General features: G+C 41.1%; 1 protein-coding gene across 2 annotated transcripts in view; it reads right to left on the reverse strand.

Moving 5' to 3' along the window:
* Dnal1 (dynein axonemal light chain 1) overlaps window positions 1–20,320 on the reverse strand; it is a 28,103-nt gene extending 7,783 nt beyond the window's left edge. For both annotated transcript variants that reach the window (XM_038337334.1, XM_038337333.1), the window contains exons 1-6: window positions 20,221–20,320; window positions 14,547–14,585; window positions 11,969–12,078; window positions 9,598–9,653; window positions 5,742–5,797; window positions 763–889 (exon numbers count right to left, since the gene is read on the reverse strand). In XM_038337334.1, coding sequence (XP_038193262.1) covers window positions 763–889; window positions 5,742–5,797; window positions 9,598–9,653; window positions 11,969–12,078; window positions 14,547–14,585; window positions 20,221–20,223 — 391 coding nt within the window. In that variant the 5' untranslated portion in view covers window positions 20,224–20,320. The remainder of the gene's footprint in view (window positions 1–762; window positions 890–5,741; window positions 5,798–9,597; window positions 9,654–11,968; window positions 12,079–14,546; window positions 14,586–20,220) is intronic.
* Window positions 20,321–20,573: the final 253 nt, after the last annotated feature.

Raw genomic sequence — 20,573 nt, forward strand, 5'->3', positions numbered from 1 at the left:
CTGATTGAATGGGAAGCACCCAGCTGTGCCGTCCCAAAGGCGCCTTCCTCAAATCCTCTTTACCTTATTTTTTGAGGCAGGGTCTCTCACTGAACATGGGCTCACTGATCCAGCTTACCGGACTGTTCACAAGTCCAGGATCCCTGTCTCCACCTCCACACTACCACTTGGATTACAGATGCCCATTGTCTATTCCCAGCTTTTACATGGGTCCTGGAGATCTGAACTCAGGTCCTCATGTTTGTGAGACATGAAGCCATTTTCCTAGGCCTAAGTAAATAGCTAAATATACATTTCCATATACTTCTTATATTTAAAATTTGGGAATTCCTAGAGTTATTCCCAAAGCTGTTTTTCTCTGCATTTAAAAATAAAAGTTCTTGGGGTTGGAGAGATGGCTCAGAGATTAAAAGCACTGGTTGCTCTTCCAGAGTTCCTGAGTTCAATTCCCAGCAACCACATGGTGGCTGACAACCATCTGTAATGAGATCTGGTGCCCTCTTCTGGCCTGCAGGCATACACACAGGAAGAACACTATACATAATAAAAAAAACTTTACAAAAAAGGTTCCTATTTTATGTATTTTCCCTTAATTGGGTGCTTTCTCTTTTTATTAGTGTGCTGTGTGGTAAGTCTCACTACCCCAAGCTCTGTCCTGCCTCAGCACCCTGCGTGTGGGGTACATCACACGCAAGCCCAGCTCTGCTGACTGTTTTCTGAGCTGAGCAGGATGGAGACTAGCAAGAGCTGCTCTCAGCTTACCCCAGTCTTTTACCAGGTTATTAGACATGTAGAGAATCTTCAGTTTCTTCATCACATGGATCCCTTTCAGCTTCTCAATGAAATTGTAGGAGATCCACAGTTCTTCTAGCGTGTCTCCTACTGCTTCCTGGAAAAGACAGCATCTGATTGACATTCTCATTTTTTAACCCTTACAAACATATGGAATGGCTTCTAAAGAGATCTGAGAGTTGTCTGCCCACTTGCTGAAGAGCTGATACTCTGTAAGTTCCAGTTCACGAAGGGGACGAAACAGAACATTCCCTACCCTATTAAGTGGCTCTGAACTCTGTTCTCCGATTGCTTCACGAACATTCAAGAATAGCTGCTGAAGTCACCAAAAGGAGAAGTGACGGCACGATCCGTCATGTTTATTCAATAGTAGTTTCAAATTACTTTCTTACAGCCTATATAATATTTGGTCCTAAGAAAACGTAAAAGTAGACAAACCAATTTAGTTTCTGTATTATATAAGGCACTATCTCAGATCTCATTTACATTAAGTCCCAGAACTTGCTCTAAAATTCAGACTTTTCCCAAGATTAATTATTAAAACATTAAGAGAATTTTACATTCTATGAGCTCACAGATCCAGAACATAACATGAGCATTTGCTATTGCTATCCTATCTACGTATCATCACTGTGTTCATGGCTTCATTCCTGAGGAGCTGCCTGCCTTGTTCTTTGAGACAGGGTCTCTCATTGACCTGGGGATCACCTATTTGACAGGGCTGGCTGGCCAGCAAGCCTCGGGGAGCCCATCTCTATGCCCCCATCTCTGGGATTACAATCATATATGGTTACTCTTTCTAAGTGGGTTCTGAGGGTCAAATACAACCTTCTTATGCTTGTGGAGCAAATACTTTACCATCTGAGCTATCTCTTCAACCTCTTCTTATTTTGATATATGAAATTCAGTTTTAAACACTTAGTCTTTCTATTACAACATAAAAGTTATATTATACTGCCTCTTAAATGTTGCACAAAGATTTTCAGTAGACATTAGATAAATGCAATGATCTTTTCCTTTAAAACAAAGTACCAGGCAGGGCTCACTCTGTTTCTACTGTGTGTCTCCCTTGCCTCTTATAATTTACATGCACTCACATGGTAATGTCTGTTGGGCCCAGGTTGAACTCTGTAATTGTCCCTTAAAAGACTATGGACAGAGTAAGATCCTTAATGCATTTTCCATAACGGCAAACCAGGGAGGAAAGGTGAGAACAGGGTAGCTCTGTGCTAACTCTACCATCTCAACCCCCACATCTCATCTCAGTTTTAACTTCCCAACTAAAAAGTACAGGAAACTTTTAACCACTCTATCTTGGCACTCCTATATCAGGAAATTGGGACTTAACTAAGTTTTCTAAACTAATGTTCTGACATCTCCCAAAGGATCTAATTACAATATCACACAAAACTTTTAGAGCAAAGAATTAGTCTTCAGATAACTTATATTTCAATCTATACAATTTTACTGCTTTGGATTCCTGTCTTTCTCATGTCTCCATTAAGGGTGATGAGGTAGCAGAAAACCACACATTAAATACTGAGAAGACTTAGGCCTCAGCTGAGTTGTAGCCAGGGTGGGACATGGCTGAGCATGCATCATGCTCCGGGTTCGATCCTCACTATCCCCTTGCAAGTACTGAAATAGAACAACTAAGGGTCTCCCCTTGTGAGAGTATGTTAGAGCTTCTCAAAGTAGGAAGGTTTTATTGGCTGTCGTTAAAACAGTGACAGATCGTTACTGTTTGATTAGTATAAAGAATTCAGATAATATAATATTGCTTATAAGACTTTAGAATGCATGATTTCTAAATACTGAGGATTGTTTGTGACTTACTACTCAGGAATACAAAACAAATAGTCCCGCCACCACCAGGCAGCTCTGGGGCTTACACTGAGCCTTACATGTGCAGGTAAGTGCTCTACCACTGAGTTACAGCCCCTCCTGAAACAAACAGCCTGTTACCTCATATACCATGACTTATGGAAGAAAAGTCACACCATTCACTGCAGCAATGAAAACTATAAACTCCCAGGAATACATTTTTGCTCAAGAAATGTAGCAGGAAGCCGGGCGGTGGTGGCGCACGCCTTTAATCCCAGCACTCGGGAGGCAGAGGCAGGCGGATCTCTGTGAGTTCGAGACCAGCCTGGTCTACAAGAGCTAGGTCCAGGACAGGCTCTAGAAACTACAGGGAAACCCTGTCTCGAAAAATCAAAAAAAAAAAAAAAAAAAAAAAAAAAAGAAATGTAGCAGGCCTTATAGAATATAAACTTATTTAACTTTATTGAAGAACAATAAAATGCACAAATCTTCCTGTAAAAATTTTATTGTTACAAAGCCATCAATTCTTTCAATCCATCTATTTAATGCAGTTCCATTACAATTTCCAAAGGGATTTATGCACAGGATTATGACAAAGTGATTCTCAAATTTCTCCAGTGTAAACACACAGGAAGTCATAAATATTTTACAAAGGAGAGACTTGTCCTAGTAGATATCCCAAATAATATAAAGCTAAAGAAAGAAGGCAGCAGACAGGCAGCAGGACTTTAGGAAGGGAATGAGAGGACTCTAGCCAAGTGGGAACACACTCACATGTACAAGAGTTTGGTAGGCAGCATTTCCAAACTGTGGGAAGAGGGCTTGAACAAACCCTCATTTTTATTTATGTATATTGTCGGCATGTGTACCTGTGCACCATAAGCATGCAGTACTTGCAGCAGACAGAAGAGTGTGTCAGATACCAGTAACTAAAGTTACAGACTGTTGTGAGCTGTCATGTGGGAATGGAAATCAAACCCAGGTTCTCTGGAAGAGCAGCCAGTGCTCTTAACCACTGAGCCATCTCTCCAGTCCCCAACGAGACGTTTCTGTAAATGGCTAGTCATTTAGAGAAACAGAAAGAAATAATATCTGATCCTTAGATACATATAAAAATAAACTCTAGATGGATTAGACAGTGAACTTTATGTATTTGGTTTATGTGCACGTGCATGTATGTGTGTAGAGGCCAGAGGTCAAGTTGAGTGTCTATTAGTCTCCACCTACTTTTTTGAAACAGGGTCTCTCACTAAACCTAGAGCTCACCATTAAGCTAGGCTGGCGAGTGAGTCCTCAGGATCTTCCTGCCTCTATTGCCAAGCTCTCAGACTACAAGTGCGCCTTGCTCCTGGCTTCTTCACAAGCTGGGGTCCAGACTTGGGTCCTTCACTCACTAAGCCACCTCCTGGGCTCTGGTATAAATTTCCGAACACTGTAGAGAGGTGTGATGCCTCATTTCTGTATTCCTTGCACTCAGGAGGCTGAGGCAGGAGGACTGCTGTAAGTTCAAAACCAACTTAGGTTACAGAGGTCTTGCCTCAGTTTGCCTCCCTGCACTAACACCTGATGCACAGTTGTTATCCAGTGTCTCCCTCATGGCCATAAGGTGAATTCAGTGACAGCAAAGCCTCTTTTATTTTTTTTTCTGGTTTTTCTTTTTTCTTTTTTCTTTTTCTTTTCTTTTCTTCTTAAGATTGATTTATTATGTATAGTGTTCTTTCTGCATGTATGCTTGCAAGCCAAAAGAGGGCACGAGATCTCATTACAGGTTCTTGTGAGCAGTCAGTGCTCTTAACCGCTGAGCCATCTCTCCAGCCCTTTTTCTGGTTTTTCAAGACAGTGTTTCTCTGTGTAACCCTGGTTGTCCTAGAACCAGGACATTCTGTAGACTAGGCTGGCCTTGATCTCAGAGATCCACCTGCCTCTGCTTCCCAAGTGTTGGGATTAAAGGTGTGCGCCACTACACCTGGCTCAAAAAAGATTTTAAATTCTGTCATGTATCTAGTGCTTAGAGCAGTCACTGCTTAAAGCAGGTATTCACAGGGTTAGAGAGGTCAAAACAGTTAAAAGTGTTTGTTCTGTAACCAGGACCCCCACCTGAGAAGCAGTTTGGATCCCAGCACCTACGAACAAAGCCAGGCATCCCTGCAAATGTCCAGATCTGAGGGCACAGAGACAGAAGGATCCTGGAGTCTTTCTGGCTTCTTTCTAGTCTAGCTAAATCCAGACTCAAGCTTCATGTTCAAGAAGAAACTTTGCTTCACCAGATATAGGTGGAGAGCAGTATTTATCTACCTAGAGATGGTTCATCCAGCAGCAACATTTGCTGAGGACCTGAGTTCAATCCCTGGGACCCACATGGTGGAAGAAAGAAGTGACTTGCAAGTTGCTCTCTGACTTTGCCATGTATAACTTTGTACACACACACACACACACACACACACACACACACGCACAAATGTAGGCCAGTGAGATGACTCGGCAGGAAAAGGGGTAAAAGGGCTTACTGCCAAGCCTGATAACCCGAGTTTAATCCCAAAGCCCACATGATAGAAGAAGAGACCTGAGTCTCAAACAATCTCCTCTGACCTCCATAGCATGTCATGGTGAACACACATACAAACAAATGTAGGCCTTCAGGAAACATGCCAAATGGATTCACTTAGTGGATTATTACATGAAAAACACCCGCATATTAAATTTTAAAAGGAGACACAGAGCTAGTGAGACAGCTCAGGGCACAAACATGATTTCTTCCCCATCTGATGACCTGAGTTAAATTCCCAGGACCCAGATGTGGAAGGACTTGATCCCCTCAAGTTGTCTTCCAATATTCACATTCATGCCATAGCACAAGCATAAACACAAGCATAAACACACACACACACAAAATAAATATAATGTAAAAATAAATGAATAAAATAAAGATACAAAGCAGAGTGCACAGTACAATTCCACTTTACAAACTCCTCAAGCAGCCAAGCCAACGCGAGCAGTTTTAAACTGTCAGTGGTTTGCTGGTACTTGTCCTATTTGGTTTTATAACTGTAAAGGTTCTGCAATAGAAAACCATTATTTTATAAGAAAAAAATATATGCTTTTTTAAAAGTAAAACAATAACCTACCAGTCCATTGAGGTTCTTTATGTTGTTTCTTCCTAACGACAAAATCCTCAAGTTTTCTGTCATGGAAAAAAGGCATTTTGTTTATGAGAAATATACATGCAACTATCCTCAGTCTAGTAGAACAACGCCCTAAGATATGGTATAGAATAGATACCTCTACACAGTGAGTTACAAAGTCTCTACTACCAGATAGGTAATGGAGCTGGCAAGATGGCTTAGTGGACGCTTGCTGCCAAGTTTGATGACTTGAGGTCACTGCTCAGGACCCACACTGGAGTGGACCCCACAAGCAGTTCCTCTCACCTCCACAGCCGTGCAGGTTTCTTCAGTTACAGAGAAATCAAGGAGAGGAAAAACCCCAAATAGTCTAAATTGTTAATGAGTCGGCAGAAATGGGAACCAGGCGCCATCTTAGACACAAGTCTAGTAGTAGCTAACATGTCCCCTGCACATTCAATGGCAGTGAAGAATAGGGGTGCAGAGTGGACTGGAATGGACACTAAGGCTAAGATATGAGACATCCCCCTAAAAGGCTCATGTGTTAAAGGCTTGGCTCCAAATCAACAGTGTTCAGAGGTGGAACTTTGGGGAACTGACTGGGGCATGATGGCTTTGATCTCATTAATAGATTAATTCATTGATGGACTCACAATACGTGGCATTAACAGGAAGTGGCAGGAAATAGGAAGTGGGAACCAAGGGGAGAAGCAGGCCAGTGTGGGCATGCCCTGGGAAGATGTGCCTTGTTCCTGGCCCCTTTCTCTCTCTCTTTTGGGAAGCACAGCCAACTTTCCTCTGCAGTGACATCCTGCCTCGGTGTCCACCTTGTCTCAGGCCCAAAGCAACAATCTAGATGATCGTGGCTGAAAATTATGAAACCATTAGCCACAAAAATTCCTCCTTGCTATAGTTTTTCTTGGCATTCACTATGGGGTAAGGAGTCTGACCGACATGAAGATAGGAAAGCTTCCAGGCTGCAGTGATTCCTCTTGAGGGCTCCAAAGAACACATGTTCCCAGCTATAGCCATTGCTAATCTTTACTGGGTTGCTTTGTTTTGATTTTAGTGCTTTAGGTTTTGAACCTAGGGCTTTATGTATGTCAGGCCAGCATTTCACCATTGAAGTTCATCACCAGACTCCTCCCATTTTGAAACAAGGGTTCATTCTGTAGCCCAGGCTGGCCTAGAATTCATTATGTAGCCTAGCCTGGCCTTGAACTTGTAGTAATCATTCTGCCTGAGCCGCCCAAGTACTGAGATTATAGATTATGCACCACTATGCCTATCTTCAGTTTTTCCCCTTTAAAAAAGGTTCTATTCTTGGGACAAGGTCCTGCAAAGGTTGCTCATGCTGTCTTCAAACTCAAAACTCTTTCCTCAGCTTCCCAAATAGCTCAAATTCTATTGTACACTACCACACATAGCTTTAGTCTTCATTGTAGATGTATTATATACAATTCTATACTTTACATATATTGACTCACTTGACCTTTAACTGTATTAGTAGGTGAATGTTATTAAAATCTAAGGTAAATTATTATAAACATTCTCAATTTATGATCATGATGGTGGAGCCCTAGGAAGTCCTAGAGAAGAAGGGGCATTCTTAATCCTGACCTTAATTTCTTACAGGGTTTCTCTTGGGAGATGACGAGCCTGTACTCAATGAGAAGCACTGTCTAAGCAAATGTACAAAAAAGAATGGTACAGCCAGGCATGGTGGTGCACACTTTTAATCTCAGCACCCTGGAAGCAGAGGCAGGTGGATCTCTATGAGTCTGAGACCAGATGGGTCTACACAACGAATTCTAGGCTAGCCAGGGCTACATAGTTAGACCTTGTCTCAAACAATAAGAACAAACAAACAAGCAAAAAATCAAACAAAGAAAACCAACCAACCAACCAACCAACCAACAAAAGCATGGTATGTTTATGTCTGAGAATGACTAGGGCAGTACAGGTTTTTAGATGACTCTGACTGCAACATTAGGGATTAAATCTCCATTAGGCAAAGATGAATGATTAAAAGGTTTCTGATCTGGGAGAATGGTATTATCAGCATGAGAACTCTGGTGTCAGTGAGGACAGTTAACTTAAGAACTGATAGACAGAAAAGATCACTTTGGATGCTGTTACAAGAATCAAAGGCCTTTGCTAGGTCATGAAATCAGTGTAGTGTGTTGTGGGCTGGGTGGGTATTAAGTGCTAGCATGAAGACCTGAACCTGACTCCAAAAACCCATGAAGAAAAGCTGGTGTGTTGTGCACTTGTAACCCCAGGTCCAGGAGGCGAAGCTAGCCTAGCCTACTTGGCCAGCCCCAGGCCAGTAAAAGGAAGATGGCTTTTGAAGAATGATACCCAATGTTGGCTTCTGACCAAAACACACACAGGTGCACAAATTCAGTGTGTTAGGACTGACATTAAAGAAAGACTCCACATTTTAAAATTTACACTAGAACTTATACTACAAGGGCATATGCTGTTTTCCAAACTATCCCAGTTTATGTGTGTACATTTAATTTGTTTATTTATAGGAAAGAAAAATAAGTTCAAATGGATTTTTTCCCTGCAAGACTTAAGGGAAACTAATGAGGCTCTACATAAAGGGTCTGCTCCTGGCAATGGGAAGCAGCAGTCATCTGAGAGGACCTTCACAGAAGACAGGAAACAGGGCTCAATGGTGGACTTGGAGCAGGGCTTGGTGGGGCAGGCAGTGCCACAGACTAAATAATATCTCCCCCAAAGATACCTACATGCCAATCCCTAGAGCCTGGGACTGTGCCTTTGTATGGGATAAAAGTCCTTTGCAGATATGTCCAAAGATCTCGTGATAGAGCCAGCACCCGGAGGCAGAGGTAGGCAGATCTCTGTGAGTTCAAGGCCAGTTTGATCTACATCGTGAGTTCTACTTAGGACAGGGACACATAGGAAGACTGTCTTGGAAAACAACAACAAATAAGAAAAAAAGAAAAGAAAAAGAAAGGAAGCTGGGTGGTGGCAGCACACACCTTTAATCCCAGCACTCGGGAGGCAGAGGCCAGTGGATCTCTGTGAGTTTGAGGCCAGCCTGGGCTACAAGAGCTAGTTCCAGGACAGGCTCCAAAGCTACAGAGAAACCCTGTCTCAAACTGCCCCCTCAAAAAAAAAAAAAAAAAAAAAAGGAAGAAAGAAAGAAAGAAAGGAAAGATCTTCAGACAGGGGATCATCCTTCCCATCTGGTGTGCCAAGTGTCCACATGTCCTGAAGGGAGAGAGGTAGGGACTTAGCACAGAAAGAACAGGAGGTACTTTGACCTCAAAAGCAGAAGCTGGCATCATGCAGTCAGAAGCCAATGGATGTGGCAGCCACCACAAAACGGAACCAGCAGGAAAAAGAGCCTTCTGAAAAGACTCAGAGGGAGGCTTGATTTTTTTCGCTCATATTTGCAGCTTCTAAAACTATAGAGAATACACTTCTGTCTTTGGAAACTAACTGAGGAAGCAAGAAGCAGAGGCAGGGAGGGCAGAGCATAGAGGGCATGGGACAGTGGGGACTTAAAATCTAATACAGCAAGTTCAAAACATAGACAAGCCAAATATAAACACTACCACAACAAAAGACAACAGAAAATCTGGCCGTCCCAGTCACCTCAACTTCAACTCCGTAAAAGTTTTAAAGGCACTTAAAAATATTCAGGTCTCACGCCATCTCTCATTCTTTTTGGATAACCAAACTCAAGACATGGTTATATAGTCTCCATCATCTGACAAGTACTACGGCTAAAACAGGTGCCAGCATCTGGAATGACACATGTCTCTGGAATGTTTGCTCCAATAACTAGAAACCCAAGCACCATCTGTTCCTGAAGATCACTTACTTAAGCCGTTCAGGTTGGCAATTTTTTCAATGCAGTTTGTAGACAGGGAAAGCTTCCTTTAAAAAAACAAACAAAAACTTTAATTACTTTGAAAAACCTAAGTGCAATGTCAGAAATTACTTCTTAATAGTAATAGTCCATGGAAGATTTTTAATTCATGTTTCTTTTTGTACTTAATACATTTTCCCCTTCACTCATAGAATTTATTCTTTCATTTTGAAATCTTACCCCCAAATGATTATAAAAGTTAATACACACTCATTATAGAGAATTAGCAACAAACTTTTAAAGGGAAGTTTGGTGTTATCTATCAAATTTTTAGTACATGTATTCTTTGATTGAATATTTCATAGTCTTCCGAGATATTACTTTTATTGCATTTTATGAATGAAATTGAAGTGCAAAGCTGTTAAGCGATTTTCCCACTATTACATAGTTACAAAATGGCAGGGCCAAAATTGAAACCCTAGAACATGTATCTTACCCTCATGATTTGAGTTGAAGAGGAATTATTCATTTTTAATCTGCTTGAAAAAGCAAAGGCAATTACTATATAAGCACTTGGTAAGTAAAGGGCCAACTCTGTGTGCCTCCTATTCACCCACCCACTCCTGAGCACTACCAACAGAAAAGGGATGCCTTTAAGTCGAAGGCTATGGCTGGGAAAGAATTCTTTAATTTCTCTTTAGGTAATCTGTCCCAAGATGCCTGCCTGCAAAAAATATGAACAGCTGGCTCTTTCTAAGTGGTTTCTGAGGTGCTTTATGTAGCTCACAGGCCTCAAACATGTCGACTCAGATAGTTTTATGATAAAAACATATTTGATTACTTTGAAGTCATAGTTGAAGCAAACAAAACAATTTTTCTTCTGTGCTCTCATCACATGGAACAAGTTGCACTCAGTAACTAAACATGTTTGCTTTTCCTTTTGATCCAAACATATTAGTCTAATAGGTTTGCAGATACGTGTCTAAGAATGGTCCAGTCTGTTTACTGTAAATAAGACACTAGGGTTTTATTAACAGACCTTCTGCTTCTGTGAAACTGGGACTGGGTTAATCTCCTACAGAAAGGGCAAGTAAAGGGATCACAATTAGGTAAACGCAGGGTGAAGGAAGCCCAAGAACTCTAGAGTACTCTGCAGTCCTGACACGAGGCGAGGAAGTGTGAAACAAGGGTGTTACCCACAGGACCCCGCTAGAGCTGCACAGAACGCTTAGAGAGTAAGAGTTAGTACCAACCTGACATTGAAAGTCCTGGGAAACAAGATTACAAAGTGAGTATAATTTGATAACAATTTGAGCTTTTTGTTTGTTTTTATGAAATAGTATCTAATTATCTGACCCTGTGCTAATGATCCTCCTGACTCAGCCTTCTGGAGGGTGAGGCTACAGGCATATGCCACCATGTCCAGGCTAACCAGGATTACTCTCAAAGTGCTAATACTAGTCCCACCATGTACTGCAATTTAGGTTGACGTTAGTTCCCTTTTTCATATATATTGTATTTTCTAGGTACTTTGAACTGTATTTTAAAGTTCTTTTTTTCTTTAAAAGGCATGTCTTAGGTATCTAGTAAGAGACATGACTTTGATTTTGGTAACTTTACAAGACAACGCAGTAGACTGTTGAATTTTGTTTCATTATTTTACTGCTGTATGGGGGCGGAACTCAAGGCCTCGCACATACAAGAGCTAGGCAAGTACTCTTCTAGTGAGTTTGATGACCCCCAGCCCACTTTTTTCTTTTTACCATTTGTGTATGCATTTGGTGTGCCTAATGTTGAGGAATCATGCTTCTGAATCATTCTCCATCACTCTCCCACCTTATCCATTGAGGCAGAGTCTCTCAATCAAATTCAGAGCTCACTGATTTGAAAGCTTGCTCTAGGGATTCCTTGAGGTTGGAATTCACCAGCACTGATGTGGGTTCTGGAGGTCTGAACTCCAATTATCAATGTTTGGCAATGTAGGCTGATGTTAATTTAACCACTGACCCATCTCTCCAGTCTCCTTCCCCAGCCCTTTTTGTTTTTATTTTTTATTTTGAAAGTCTTGATAAGTTTCCCAGGTTAACTTTGAATATCATCTCCCTGCCTAGGAAGCAGATTGTACAACAAATCAATAAGTTACCGTGTTATTTAGCTTTTTCAAAAGACTAGGTAACTTCTATCTACAAACACTGTATAAAAACTGTGTAAAAATATACTGTTTGGTATCAATCAATAATCCCATAAACCAATAATATTTCACATTTGCTTTGTCAGGGGAAACTACAATAAACAACAGCAATAAAGACCACAGAAAGCAAACAAGTTTATGTACTAAAAAGAAGGAAAACTTAACAATACTAGGAGGGTGAGAGGGCCTTACTCGCAGCAGGCAAGTGTGGACAGAGATGCATCCATCTTCTCTATCGGGGGGATCTGGGCATACAGTTTTATCTCTCTGGCCTCAGACGGCCTCTGACCAGTCTTTTCTTCCTACGGAAAAAATTAATGTGGCACAAAATCATCCTTGGTTATAACGTGGGACAAAAGAGGTCAGAATTTCACGAAGCCTTTCAGTGTTTGTCTTAGAATAATTATTGTGCTTTATAACTCCGGTTATTATTCACCTTCACTCACTGGCATTTGTACTTGTTGGTTTTAGTAACCATGTTCCTACACACTCAGGCCAGACAACTCTAAAGTCCTCACAAAAGAAAATAAGCAGGAAAGAACTCCCATTTGTAATATTTTAAATTCTTTAAGAGTCTCTTAAATAATAGCTGAGCAGTGGTGGTGCATGCCTTTAATCCCAACATGCAGGAGGCTGAGGCGGGAGGATATGCTGGCATCTTCATGTCTTCACCCTTCAGCCCCAAGCAAGAGCTGGGCCCAGCAATCTGCATGGCTTTTGGGGATTTGAACTCAGGTCCTTGTGCTTGGGCAGCAAATACTTTACCAATCAAGTAATCTCCCCAGCTTTTCTGTGCTTATTTTCATTACATTTATAGGTTAGGTCATTGGAAACTGACACTTAGTAGGTCTTCAATAAGTGTTGGGTTATTTGTGCCAACATGATGGTCCTAGAGGATTCATTAATGCAAAAGGCCCAGAAGGACAAATATTTCATGCACGGAGGCTATAAGACCTGACCTTATCTTTTTGAAGTCAAGAGTAGAATAATGGCTATCGGGGGCTGGGAAGAATGGGATGAAGGAAAGGCAAAATGAGTCAGACAGGAGGAGCAAGCAGGAGTGTTCTCTGGCATAGGAGAATGGTTATGATAAATGTGTAAATTTCAAATGAGATTGTGTCCATGTGGTACGGCCATAGATTAGGTACATATTTCAAAAGAACTATAAAAGGAGATTCTGTGAATGTTCTTACCACAAAGAGGTAATAAAATTTTGAGATCAGAGATATGATAATTACCTTGATATAATAGTTATCTGCTTATATCAAAATGTCACACTATACTCCATACATCTGTACAATCATATGTCAATTAAGATTTTATATGTTAAAAAGAGAATGATGGGTTAAATTAATGAAAGAATATGTTTAATGTTTTCAAAGATCTTAATGACTGTTGGCCATAATGTAACTAGAAATAAAATCTATGAACCAAAACCAAGTGAAGTAAAAACAAAATAAAACCAAATACTAGCTATTATGAATAAAAGATATTTTCCTAAAATGCAATTTGAGGAAAATTAAATCTGAGTCTAGTCTATACTCTTTAACAAATTTTGTGAAATATTTAACCCAGCAGAAGCGTGTGTGTGGTATATGTGTGTGTTCATGTGTGTTGGTATGCGTGTATGACTGTGCCTGTGAAGTCAGAGATTGATGCTGGTGTCCTCCTCAATTGCTCTCTTATTATATATCTACTTAGGTTTTTTTTTTTTTTTTTTTTTTTTTTTTTTTTTTTTTTTTTTTTTTTTTTTTTGAGGCAGCATCTTCTTGAACTTTGGTCATCCTGCCCCATCACCTGAGTGCCGAGACTATAGACATGCACCGTGGTGCACTGTTTAATGTGGTGCTGCGAATCAAATTTAAGGCTTTGTAGACAAGCGGTATCCTCCATTACCAGTTTAGTTTCATCCCCAGCATCTCCCTTCATTTTTAAGGTAGGTCTCCCATTGAACCTGGAGCTCACAGATGCAGCTAGACTGCAGGAAGTCTCCAGGAATCTCCTGTCTCCATCTCCTCAGCACTGGGATTCACAGGTGCTACTGCACCTGGTGTTGTTTGTGGGCGCCAGGGATCTGAACTCAGGTCCTTGTGCTTGTGCAGTGAACACTTTACAACTGAGCAGCCCCCCAGCCCCAAGAAGGACTCTTTAAAAGGCAGTTAGAAGGAATACAGAAACTTACAGGCACTAACATAAAAATCCAAGTACTTCATTATTCTACTCATTTTTTTTTTTTTTTTTTTTGTCTATTTTCTCAGATACCCAGGCTACTGAAGCCTTTTATTCAAAGTCTAGCTATAGACAGGAGATGCCTGGTTCAGGGGTGAGAATAGCAATTCACGAGTTAGGTGTGTACGTCGTGGTAGTGTACTTGCCTAGCATGTGTAAAGCCCTGGGCTCCGTCTTCCCCCAGCACCACAATCCTCAGAAAGCATTTGTCCATCTTCCCCAGTGGTGATGCTCAGCAGAACTGTAACATATCACAGCTGGGGTACTGCTATTTACAAAACCTGTCACTTTACCCAGACTTCTCCAGTCTGCTGCCTGGTACCACTGAGATATACCTGTGTGTGTGTGTGTGTGTGTGTGTGTGTGTGTGCGCGCGCGCGCGCGCGCGCGCGTTTTTTATATGTTAACTCCTAGACAATTTCATCACTTGTGTAGTGTAGGCTCAGGCATCTATCACCACAGACAAGATAGCTAAACAGTTCCCAGATCAAAAGAATCTCTTGTGATGAATACTCAGACGTAAACAACAGCATGTACTCACCCATCTGGACAGGGCTTCTTTAATTGTTGTTGCTTTTGCCTTAAAAAGAAGAAAAAAAAGGGGGAAAGGCTGTGATTTGTTGATTCACTTTTACTGCAGTAATTCTCGGCCTCAGCTTCTACCATAAAGCATTCGATTCTTTCTCTGAGACTCTAAGGTATAAGCACGATTAACCTCCTGAGAGCCAAGTGGTTTCTATAATACCTCTCAGAGAAAACACAGAGATTACTGTATGATAGCCAAAAATTTCACCCCAACTTAGTTTATAAAAAGTACACTGCTTTCAGTACTTAATATTAAAATAAATCTTATTTCACTGATTCTATACCTTTTTTAAAAAAACAATCTTTGGTTTTTTTGAGACATGGTTTCTCTGTATAGTCTTGGCTATCCTAGAACTCACCCTGTAGACCAAGATGGCCTCAAACTCACAGAAATCCGCCTGCTTCTGCCTCCCGAGTGCTGGAATTAAAGGCGAGCACCGCCACCACCACCCAGCCTTTTTTTATATCTTAACATTGAAAAATGAATGTATATTCTAATTAGGAACAATTTACAGTTGCTGTGGCATGACAGCTGTGGTAACATTTTAGAAAAATATTAATTTTATTTAATATATATTCCTTTTCCATGTCTGCAAAGGATAACCTGACAAAAAACTACTATGTGTAAATATATGTAAAATGGTTGTCAGTAAAGAGCTCTGTTAATAAGTACAAGAGAGCTGGAGCGACCGCTCAGTGATCAGAGGACCTGAATTTGGTTCCCAGCATCCATGCAAATTAGTTCACAACCATCTGTAACTCCAACTCCAGGGGATCTGTATCCCTGGCCACTTACAAACACACACACACACACACACACACACACACACACACACCACAATAAAACTTAAGTGCAATGATGTAGGATGTCCTTAGGCAAGCTTTATTTGTTAAAATATAAATAAAATATCAATACAGTACAAAATAAAAATTCTAAGTGATAGGAGAAAATCTGGTATAATTTAACTCCCATTTGTTTTTCTTTCATAGTAGAACATAAAATGTTTCATCTTACAAGAAATAGCATCTTTGATTCAATTTCATATACTTACAACTTTGAATGAACACAAAGGAAGATGTCCTTTATGAATTACCATTGGGGTTCATTTTTTTTTTTTTTTAAAAAAAGAGAAACCATAATCAAGAGCAAAAGAAGAAAACAAGCTACTACTGTATCTAGGAAGTAGAATACTGTACTAATAACTCTCAGGAAAAAAGAAACCGCTGTGGTGCACCTCCATGGTGAGCCCAGTGGAGGGATGGGGGAGGCAAAATCTAATAGGAAAAACTTCTGTCTTCATGTGTACAGCCAGAAAATACAGAATAAGAAAGAAATGAGTTAAGCATTTGACATACTTTAAAGATATCAGTGCAAACTCAAAAGAAGGCAGAAAAAACAAAAAAGAAGTCAAGCCCAGAAAAGGTTAATAACACTAAAAGGCGGTTCTTAAATCTTTTGCAAGCTTGACTGGGCAAAAATGAAAGATATACAAATAAAAAGATAGAAGTATTAATAACTACATATTACAAGAGATTCTAAAATTAAACTATTTAGGAGAAAAATATGGCAATAGCTTTAAGACCTAAACAAGATATGTATTCCTAGAAAAATAGGGCCCTAACTATCAAAACCTCCGAACAGCCTACAATATTTAAAGCATTCAAATGCTAATCAGAGGTTTTAGCCTGTTCTCCTTCCAAAGCTCCAAGACCGCACAGTTTACAGGTGAGTCCTAATATCCTCTTGAGAACAGGTATTCTTTGTTTACAAGTTGTTCCAAAAACCAGAAAATGTGGGAAAGCTGCACATTTATGAGGCTATTTTAAACCGGTGTCATAACCACATACATCACCAAGCCCTCTTTATTTTTCAATATAGATCTGATTCTGGAGACATCAGCTAGTGATGTATAATGACCATGATCAAGAATAGTTTATCCTGCTGGGTGGTGGTGGCACACACCTTTAATCCCAGCACTCGGGAGGCAGAGGCAGGCGGATCCCTGTGAGTTCTAGGCCAGCCTGGTCTACAGAGTGAGTTCTAGGACAGCCATGTTTCTACACAGAGAAGCTGTCTCAGGAGCCGCCCTCCCCCAAAGTTTATCCCAACAATGCAAGGAGCAAAACAGTAAATCTGTTTTGTCAATCATTAACTAATGGATTAAAGTGTGTGTGGGGTCACATTTATCTGAGTAAATGCAGGAAAACATAAATGTCTACACTGGATACTAAAAGCTTTCAGTTAAGAGTTAAAGGAAAGTCCCCACTTGATAAAAGCCAAAACAACAACAAAAAGAAGCTGAAACAAATACCATACTCCGGGGAATTCATTTAGTTTAACAACTCTTCATTGTGTGTCTACTATGTAACAAGCATTCTTCTAGGTTGTATTTTTCTTTCTTTTTTTTTTTTTGAACACTGAGATGACAGGTATGCACCATCATGCAAGGCTTTCTATTTATTTTTGACAAATTATTGGGCAAGATTCCCGTCTTTCTAGAACTTACATCTATTAAAACAAGTAGATATAGATGTATGTATATAAAATATGCACAAATATGATATATAAAATATGCATAAATCTGATATATATAACCATAGGCACACTATATGCATGTAAAATAAATAAATATAAGAAGATAAGTAAATATAAGCAAAGTAAATAATGTAATAGAAGGTAAAAGTATTTAAAAAAAACTGGGACACTGAGGTTAGTAAATGGTTTCAGGTTATATGCATCTATGTGTAGAGGACATTTATTTTAAATAAGATGGTCCATATAAGCCGGGCGGTGGTGGCGCACGCCTTTAATCCCAGCACTCGGGAGGCAGAGGCAGGCGGATCTCTGAGTTCGAGGCCAGACTGGTCTACAAGAGCTAGCTCCAGGACAGGCTCTAAAGCTGCAGAGAAACCCTGTCTCGAAAAAAAAAAAAAAAAAAAAAAAAGATGGTCCATATAGACTAACTTGGACAGTAACATTAAAATACTTTTCTCTAGGCTCCCAAACACATCAAGGATGCCCATTATCACTGCTTTGTCAATGTTGTAATAAAAGAAGTACAACTCGGAATGATCTGAGGAGGAAACTAAACCATCACCAAGTGCAGATGGCCGTCTATGTAGAAACCCAAAAGAATGAGTCACTGTAGTGCAAATGGCTCACTGAGCGAAGAACACCACTGACAAAGTTAACAACAAAACCAATAAAAAGACTATGACAGCATCTACTATATACAAGAAATACCAAAATTCACAAATATAATTTTTTAATTAGCAAAACTAAACTCTGAATTAACAAGACATAAATAGCCAAACCCAGGTAACTAATACAACTATGAAAAATTGTTTGTATTCATTGAAAATCAGAAAATCAGTAAAAAAAATACCACATATACACATTATAATATATGCATTTTTAGATTAGCAAAAGTTTCCCGGAATATATAGAAAGAGGAGTTCGTCTGCAATGACGGGGGAGTGAAAACTGCTCTACTCATTCTGCATGTGGAAAATGAAGTACACATAGACTCTAAGACTGCACACTCTTGCTTTTGTTTCCCAGTGAAGTCCTTGCCTGGACCCATACAAAAGGGACACATAAAAGGACACTTTCACAACACTGCTGGAACAGAGTGGGAGGCAATCTAGCTACTTATTGCAATATAAGTTGCTATAGGATCTATAGGATACTGGCTCCTCTTACAGACAGTAGCCAAAGATTCCTGAAGAATCAAGTGGACATTATGAGGGGCAGAGCTGGCCAGGTGAGTGGAGTTCAGGTAAAGAATATAATTCTTACTGAGCTCCAGACGATTTCTGGCTGGTGGAACTTGCAGAAAACGAGGTATCCTAATACTACAAATATAAAAACTCCACTAATTAAATAATACCCGTATTTCATAAGCCATTAAGAAAGAAGAGTTGCCAAGCATGGCGACATACGCCCATGATCCTAGCACTCAGGAGGCAGTGGATCAAAAGTTTGAGACCAGCCCAGAATACATGACAAATTCAAGGCAAACCTAAGCTACCCAGAAAGATCCTGTCTTCAAAAACAGAAAACAAAAATGGCATCAATTGTCTAAAAGCATATTTCGATAATATTAAATGCGAACAAAAATTATGGCCATAGTGAAACATGGCCCTTCTAATTTTCCAGAAAGACCAGAAACCTGAGTTTGTTAAGTGTGTGTGTATGTGAGTAACAAACAGTGCATGGAAGTCAGAGGACAACTTCTGAGAATTGGTTCTCACTCTCCAGCATGTGGGTCCCGGGGTACAGTGGCACATACTTAAAAAGTTCAAGTACTATGTGGGCCTGCATTTCTGAAGGGACCAGGCCTACCAGTATGCAGTCAGTATGAGGGAGTACATGACTTCATGATTTTAACATCCTGGGCTTAATTTCTGTGCATTGATATAGTCCTGGAAACACACACACACACACACACACACACACACACCCCTATACTGTTTTGCTATTTTCTTTTCTCGTGCAGTGCTAGAGATCCAACCAGTAGGGTCTAGTTCCACCAGTGAGGTATAGTCCTACTCCTCCCCCCCGCCCCCAAACAATGTATTTATCTCAGACTGTGGATGACCTTCTGCCTCCAACTTCTGAGTGCAGTGATAACAGATACGTGCCACTATACCTGATAAATGCGGTGCTGGGGGTTGATGCTGTAGCTTCACGCATGCTAGGCAAACACTCTAACGACGTAGCTACATCTTCAGACCCCAGTACTCACCATTTATCAATAGCTCCAGTCGGAAGGCAACCTCGTACTTCGCTAAATAGTTTTGGCTGGGCTGGATCTGAAATCGTTTTCAAACTAATAGCTTGAAATACCAAGCATGTATGCAAAAGAGCGCGTGTTTTCTATGTTGACAAGCATCTTTAGTTAAAATCCGTAGCTTCATGAGAACTTTGCCCAGACCACTGGTAGACCGCGAACCTAAACCAGCAGCGTTTCTCAAAGCGTGGTGAGTGCTCCCCAAAATCTGAATTACTTGAAGTGCATGGTCGAAACGTTCCCGAAAACACCAGCCATATTAAAAACCAATAGTCTGCATTCCATCGAACTCATAATTATTCATATTGGAATTGGAGGAACACTGGCCTAATATATCCATCAGAGACAGTTTTAACAGCGTCACCTAGTAACAGGACTCACACCCAAAGCCAACGAGGGCAACAGGGCACACCACAGCTTACTAACGCAGCTGCAGGAAGAGCCCTCAGGAATCAGCCCCCGCCCCTCCATCCCGCCAGGGAGTGAGCAGAGTTAAAATCACGGCTACACGAAGAGATCTCTTTACCACAGCCCCCATCCTATCACCTTTCCCACTCCAGTCCGCTTTCCTGAGAATTTCCAGCTGTCTTTCCTTTTCTTCTGTCAGAGTCCCTCCAGCTTAACCCAACTTCCTGTCAGCCTCCGGCCTCCCTCTCCGCAGACCACCGCCTGCCCGGGCTGCTCCGGCCTCGGGCCTGCGGCTCCACGGAGCCAGTATTTCTTTTTAACTCCCATCCGTGGTGCCAGCGCCCCGCCACCCTCCACACCCCACAACTGCCCCTCTTTCCACTCCCAATCTCCTCCCGGGTTTGGCTGCAAGGCCTGGAGGGTACTCACCATTCCGGCGGTTGCTACCGTCACTGCTCTGGTTGCTAGGGCCCGCCGGGGTCAGTGCGCAGGCGCACCTCTGGAGTGCTCAGTCGGCCGCACTAGCAGCAGTCTTTCTCTCCGCCCTTAGGGTGGCGCGAGCGGGGCATTGTGGGACGGCTGGCGGACCCCCCGGGTCCTCCAATCCCGTTCTGCTGCGCCGCTGTTGGTGTAGACCAGAACTCGACAACTAGGGGAGTAGTCGACATGCTTTCCCAGTGCCAATATGCCTTAAGCTTGAACTTTCAAACCTCCTGATAGCATTGGCATTTCTGATATAAAAGATTTTTTTTTTTTTTTGAAGTGCTTCCCTGGAAAGCCGA

This window comes from Arvicola amphibius, chromosome 7, assembly GCF_903992535.2.
Source record: "Arvicola amphibius chromosome 7, mArvAmp1.2, whole genome shotgun sequence".
Classification (NCBI taxonomy): Eukaryota; Metazoa; Chordata; class Mammalia; order Rodentia; family Cricetidae; genus Arvicola; species Arvicola amphibius.